The 7715-nt window shown below is 31.7% G+C and overlaps 1 protein-coding gene across 1 annotated transcript; it reads right to left on the bottom strand.

Moving 5' to 3' along the window:
• Positions 1 to 3436: 3436 nt before the first annotated feature.
• On the bottom strand, positions 3437 to 5269 carry LOC102621234 (probable carotenoid cleavage dioxygenase 4, chloroplastic). The gene has a single exon (XM_006487759.4). It carries the CDS (start codon positions 5260 to 5262, stop codon positions 3511 to 3513), a length of 1752 nt encoding a protein of 583 aa, XP_006487822.2. The 5' UTR covers positions 5263 to 5269; the 3' UTR covers positions 3437 to 3510.
• Between the last annotated feature and the right edge of the window lie 2446 nt (positions 5270 to 7715).

Raw genomic sequence — 7715 nt, 5'->3', positions numbered from 1 at the left:
TTTTAAAACTTATTAAAAATCATCTGCCTAAAGCTTTTATTTAAAAACAGTTATGGATAATTTTTTTTTTTTTTTTTTGTGTTTATGTTCAATATAGATATACAGTATACTAGGAAAAGAGAAGATCAAGAGGCAATAAAGAAGGAGATGGTAGAGTTTACGAACAATATGGAAGGATAATTTAGGGGCAAACACTTCTTTGATGAAGAGATAATTGGATTATGGATACAATACATAAGTCTGTCGAGTATTTATTAAGAAATCTATCTACCCTTATATATATTTAGAGATAATTCTGATTCGAATCTATATTTTTGAGATAACAAATTTAAATGAGTCGGTAAGGAAGCTCGAATTCACCCTCAGATGTTGTGACTTGTGAGAGCACGAGTTATACTGTTGACCGTCAAGGCCCAATGGCTGGAATTTTAGGATCGAAACTGAGTGCCCAAAGCATATTGCATTGCCCCAAAAATGTAAACAAAAGGAGGGTGCGTCTGGCTTGCTTGCTGATCCATGAGATATGATGACATTTTTGTTAACATGTATTAGAAATCACTTTGTTGAAGCTATTGACAATAATAAAAAGTTCCATTAGAGTGCAATGATGATCAAGTTAAATCGTTGCACGTATATCTCTATGAATATTAAAGTAGAGATTGTTAATTTTTCTTTATTGAAATTAATATATACCACTTACTTTTTATTGTTTTTATGGTATCAAAAAAACCTCCGACACCAAAAAATTTAAAGAAAAGAAAGGGTAAATGAGTTATTTGCTCGATAATTTTTCTTAGGAATACAAAATATATATTTATTATGAGAAAATATTCAAGCAAATAACAAAAAAGTCTCCTATTATATTGTTCGACAAGTGATATTTATTGATTTTAGTAAGAAAAAAGCTCACAATCTCCCTATTACAAGTAGCAGATTTCTGAACTAATATTTACCAAAATGCTAGGCGGTATTATGTATTATTTATATCCAGAATCCTAGTAGATTTAAGATTATAACAATTTTTTTTAAGACGCATGATGAGATAAGTGTTGACAAGTCTACCATACGAGAATATATTTTAAAGTGAGAAGATTGCAACAAATTTTTTTTTTTTTTTGGTCATCTTTCAATTTATTTTGTGTATGATTTAGTGCTGTTAAGTTCTGATCCTTTTATTAGGTACTTATCCTTTTATTAGGCATTGGTAATCAAATAATCAAGGATTTAGAAAAAGGATAGGAAATTTTGTTTGTGATTTAATTAAACATCTGAAGTTGGAATAAGTATATATTTGAAGAAATTGAAATTGACAGTATACTTTAGAAGAGTTTTAGATACGACATGTAGATGTGGTGGTACTTTCGACTTTAGTTGTGGTTGTGGTGGTGATAACTAATAAATTTATCATTATTATAAATTAACACTTTCCCTTAGATTTCATCTTTAACAAGAACACATCTAGGGCGTTTTTAGGGCATCTTTATCAAGGGTATCTTCATCTGATTGTCAGGTTCAAGTCTGACCAAGTGGAAGGACAATTCACAACCGGAGTTAGGTCGCCATTGCTGTTTTAGTCGCTAGAAGGCATAAAAACTGACTACCGTTATGACTAGTATTGAATAATTAGTTGGACTTTTGTTTACCTTGAACTAGAGAATTTACTATCAAAGAATAAGAAAAATTTTATAAAGAAATTTACTTGTCAAATGGAAATACAAAACGGTTGTTGATGGGAAAGCAATATAAAATAGATTAATTTTCATACGATGCCTTGCATTGATTAGGCATACTCCGTTTCATTCATAATTAAGCCGGCTCGTTGAATTTAAAATCTGTATGTTTCATCTTGATCCTTTCGCTTCTCCTTACTGTCTCTGGCTGAAAGCCGCAAATTTGTAGGTAAGTATTCCCCCATTACAGCATTTCTTTATTATTTATCGCACGATTTTATAAACTCGGGTAAATTCTCTATTAGTCCCAATGGTTTGGACAAATTACCTGGTACAAATAAAATTGAAAGAGGACGGATATGTGGTATTTTTTAGTTTTAGATATCGGCTTTAAAATGTGGCCTCTTACATGGAAATTTCACTGTACATAGGTGATGGTTTATTGAATTCATAACATAGATCACACAAAGTTTCTATTAAGCAATAAAGGGAATACAGGAATAAAAGATATGGCCTGCAACAAATATGCTTCTCGAATTGGCTTTGATCCTTGCTCTTGTCCTCATAGTCTCTGAGCTGAAAGCCCACCATTGCAATGTAGCATTTGTTTATACATTTATGCATGATTTTATACCGTGGGTAAATTGTCTTTTGGCATTTAGAGTTAAAACTAATTACTCAGACAATCTCTATATTTTCGTAAATTATTCAAAACATCCATATTGTTACTTCTATAGTGGTTGGATCTTATTTTTAATAATGAACAATAATTTTTTGTCTATATATGTTAAAATTTAAGCAAAACTAACTTGGAACGGGAGAAAAATGGAAAGTGGTAAAGTGGATTTTAATGAAAATGCGTGTATAACAAGAGTTTGCATTTTGGGTAGTATTTAAAATTATAGGGACTAGTAGAGTAATTAATTTAAATTCAAAGACTAAAGGAGCATTTAACCTTTATTTATGAAACATTCATAATGTATTTCTTTGAATTGTTTATTACGAAATGTACGGTTGGATTCCGAAAGTCTTCTCAAACTTGTGATTCAGTGTATGGTGTACAAGAGAAAGATGTTACACATATGTACAAGTTGAGCACTGAGTTCTTTAGCTCAATCAACATCAATCTCCACTGTTGCATGTGCACTCTTTGTTGGTCATGGTTTTGTGTATCCGGCTCGGCTTATGCTACTCAATTAATCAGAATGTGCCTTCAATTTCTTCTTTCAGAAACGTTCAATTTGTAGTCTTTTCTTTGGTTATGTTAATAATTCAGCAGGTTCTATGCTTTTCTAGTGCCATGCTTTAGTTCAAATAAAGGCAATATGGTCCCTGTTTTATTGAAAGAAAAGTATAATATTAATATTTTTGTTGAGAAAATGCTATTTGCATTATTTTGTGTTTTTTCTCTTTCACATTTAATAGCATTAGTAATAAATTTCAGAATTTTTGTTTTTGTCATCATAAATAATCATGTATGTGACTGTGAGTCTGCATGTCCGAGATATATTATTCAATAATTTTCAATAAATTAAAGTGGAGGATTGAGAGGCAATGTGGGCTGTAGGCCATTGCAGCCTGCAATGAACCCAAGCTAGAGTTTCTATTTTACAAACTTTTCTAACACCTCTTAAAAAGCCAATAATGTTATATTTATTAAATTTAGATACTTAGTTGAAGTATTAATTGATGTATTCAATTATTTAATATTGTGTGTGTATGTACAAGTGCGCGTGTACACACACGTGAGTTATTAAAAATTATAATAGTGAGAATATTTGTCTATTAAAACTTTGAAATAATAATGATAAAATAATTAATCGAGCATAATTTGAAAGATTCATAAACTCTTTTGGTTTGAGTGATTCTCCTCATGAACAAATAGGCCATGAAACCCATATGGAACCCGCCTAGGCAATTTAACAGCTGCTACAATGTCTAGATTTGGTGATTTGGCATCCATTACAAGAAATTTTGATTCCCCATAATTCTCATCATGAATATAAGTCACTACAAATCCATCATCTTCATCAGCAGCATCAACATGATCCCCATTCCTTGGCACAAATAATGGCTCCCCTCCAAAGCAACCGGGTCCGTAAAATCTTCTTGAGACTTCAATTTCCTTTTCTAGATCAATCTTCACAACTCCTTGCATTTTCGGAATTTCTTTACCCACTCCTACAAAAACATAGCGATTTTTCTTTCCAATATAGGAAGAATTTATGGATCCCAACTCCAAATTTCTTGCTGATAAAATATTTCTAGAAACATTTCCTGTTCTCAAGTTGATTCTCACCTTCTCCAACGAGATATGGACCATGTCTACTTTGAGAAAAAGATTTTCTATGGATGTAGCATTTGTCGCAATAAGAACAACCTCATCCTCTCCATTTTCCCAAGCATTGAAGACATGCATTGCATTAAACCCCGGAACATTAAACCACTTCATCTCGGCATCACTTGTTGCATACTTCAATATGATCCCAATTCTTGGGACTTTTTCCGGATCAAAAACCGTCGGCATGCCTTTTCCCAACATCACATTTGCTGCTGAAACGGCTAATTGTGTCTCTGAGAAAATAGCGAACCTCTTGGTTATAGCAAAATCATGGATGAAAGTTGGTCGATTTATGGACAATATAGGCACATCCTTTTGCTTAACACCATTTGCATCAAAACGGGAGAATGTAAGATGAGGGGAAAAAAAGGGGCTAAATTTGAAAGCAAAAGTCTCCTTTGTGGTCATGTCTGTCTTTGGATGCGCAGTCATGCTTGCAAATAATTCTTCATCAAAATCCCATCTCCCTAAAGTCTCAATGTCGCCTTCTCGAGTACATTTTATAATGTAGGGCAAATCGGACTCACCAAGAGCAAGAAGCTTAGACGAAAAGAAAGCAAGACTTGTATTGGCCAAACCAAATCCTTTCTTGAGATTTACGTGACCCATCAACACTCTTGCTGTCGATGCAACACATTGAACCATATCCACAAGCCCATAAAATCCTGAGAAGACGTTGGGGAAAATTTGGCCACCGGCATCTCTCTCGAGCTTGTACTTGTAAGTCTTGACATAGCGGCTACTGTAAATTGCACGCCCTTTAGATAATTGCATTGAGTGAAGCATGCCATCACCTTCAAAGAAGTGGAGAGGGCCACGGGGCATGTGCTGTGGGTTTGGTCCGTTTCGGATGTACGTGCCGGTTAGAGAGTCCGGAAGCTTGCCATCAACCACCGGGCACTCAGTCGGGCCAAGCTCGTCCACCGGAGCAAAGTTTCCGGTGAAGACATGCTTTGGATCAACAGAAGGATGAAGAGGACGATCAATAATGTTTGTAAACAATGATGGCGCGGATTTGGTGTTGTAGGATGAATTTGTTCCCATTAAAGATTGTATGGGTGCACATATTTTTGGCTTTTGAGAAGAACGGAATGGGATATTTTGTTCGTTGATGTGATTGTAATATGTGAACTTTGGTTTTGGTGGAGAATTGTATGATATCTTTAAGGATAAGTAATTCATGAGATCCATTCTTTTGGTAGATATGTAGAGTGGATGATGTTTTTTTTTTTGGCTCAGTGAATTAGCCATTAACAAGAAACATATTATATAGACTTATACTGTGATTTGTACTGTTCATGTTCTTTGTAAAGAAATGCGACACTTTACAATCAAATTATTCACACGTCATTCTCAAACAAAAAATATACTAATAATTCACATGTCGCGACTTCAATAACGCTCACATCAATTGGATAAAATCTAAATAGTAATATTACGATTTCTCAGTTGGGATTACTTTGTTGCTACACCAACCGCTATAGCTCAACTAGGGTAGGCATCGATTTGGTTCAGTTCAGTTCAGTTCGATTCAATTTTGTTTTGGGATAAGCCTTCGACTTTAGTTTAGTTTCAGTCTAAAGTTTTTTTTTTAAAAAAAAAAACCGTTCGATCTTTAAGAAAAATAAAAATGTCCAAAGTTAAAAAAAAATATCATTCGATCTTCAAGGAAAATAAAAATCGAACCAGAACTGATAGTTTGGCTCCGTTCGATTTTCTTTTTTTATGATAATTTGCTAAACAGTTCATATTAACAAATTAGTTTTTCGATTCAGCTTAATCTGCACACAAGATCTACTATAATCAATGTATAATAAACAAAAATAAAAATAAAATAATTTACAAATTTGTATTCGCAAAAAGAAAACAAAATTGCAACAATTTTAGACTAAAATGAAGAATTTTCAAAATCATCATCACTGTTTTTAATATCAAAACTTTTCGCCCACAACATAAATAAAATGAAATAAACTTCTACGCCATAATATAATTTAACAAAAAAAATTAGGAATTCGATGAAATTTTTCCTTATTGACTTTCGATCAAAGACCTTTTTGAAAAATTTACAAAAAAACGTTAGGCTATAACAAAATTTCTCTATGTAAACATTTCCTAAACATTGAGATATACTAAAATTTTATATAGGACAGAAATCCAAACAATATTAGCGGTTCAGTTTAGGTTTTGTAACTTTTGATCCGAAAATTAAACCGAACCATTTGGTTTGGTTCAACATTTAACATTTGGTTTTTAGCTTAAAAGAACCGAAACTAAAAATCTGAACCGAACTAAAAAATCGACCTCCGGATCACAATTATTTAATGTTATCTGTATGACGTTAATTACTTTTATTCTTAATCATTTTTTCAAGTTCAGTCAATGAGTGATTGTCTGACATATAAGTTGTCATGTCATTAAAAAATACATTAAATATTTTAAAGTAAACATAATATTAGTAACAATAATGTTACACATCTTAAATTTTTTATTTTAAAAAATTATCCTAAATTATGTGGTATTAATTGAGTGGTTGATAATTCTTTACAGGATCTTAGTGAATTAATTGTATTATCTCACCAACCAATTGATAAATACCACATCATTTGGGATAATTTTTTAAGATAAAAAATTTAAGATGTGTAGTATTATTATATTAATAATTACTTTTTTTTTTGTACTTACAATGTTTCTCATTCGTTGGATTTCGGACTTTAATTACAGCTAAGGATCCAGCTATGGTGCCACAGTTGTATGGTACCACAGCTGGATCCAACCATTGGATCTAGCTCTAGTGACAACTGTGAACTAGATCCAATGGTTGGATCCATCTGTGGTACCATACAACAGTGGTACCACAGATTTGTCCTACAGCTAATGCAACTTAGCTACATGATATTCACATTACTAAAATCACTGGTCGAATCATATTATACCTTGTCATTTCATATAAATAAATTTGGAATATTATTAAATTAAAATTTATATAAATAACGGCAACTAATAAATACATATGAATAGAAAGAATTCTTACCATGATTATTTTATTTATAGTCTAACAACAATTTAATTTTTTCCTAACATGTGATCTGTGGGATTAACTAATGAATCATATCCTCTCCTGATTTGAGGTAAGGAGAGGCATTGTGGAACTGAACAAAAAAGTTGAATAAGATAGAAAACTATTTTTTTAAAAAAAAAGACAAGAAAAAGAGAACTTGAATTCTGACACATTGCACCCCACCAGCACAACCATCACTCAGGACCATCATCCCTTTCCTCTATTACATCTCTCTTGGTTTCCCTGTCTCCTGTTAATTCATGTCTTAGTTATTTTTTTTTTTTCAGTGTTATTTTCAAGTATGAAAAGAAAGAAAGAAATAGTTAGATTTTTCTGATTTGTTAGTGTATTTTTTTTTAATAAAAAAACTGCTTATTTCATAAGATTTCATTTTGATAATAACTTTTAAAATTGGTAGGATTGCTTTTTAAAAGTATTTCACTAAATGAACCATCACACATTTTTAAAATTTAGGTCATAACAATATTAAAAGAAAAAATATATCCAGAAAATTTATTAAATTTTTCTCAAAAAAATAAATATAATTTAAACCTATGTCTATTTTATTAATTATGTTATAAAATGAAACAATAATTTAATAATAAACTTTACGAAATACATATACTCTATTTTTTAAACTCACAAA

This window comes from Citrus sinensis, chromosome 8, assembly GCF_022201045.2.
Source record: "Citrus sinensis cultivar Valencia sweet orange chromosome 8, DVS_A1.0, whole genome shotgun sequence".
Lineage (NCBI taxonomy): Eukaryota > Viridiplantae > Streptophyta > Magnoliopsida > Sapindales > Rutaceae > Citrus > Citrus sinensis.
Note: the sequence above shows the minus strand (reverse complement) of the source record. Positions and strands in the feature narration are given on the sequence as shown.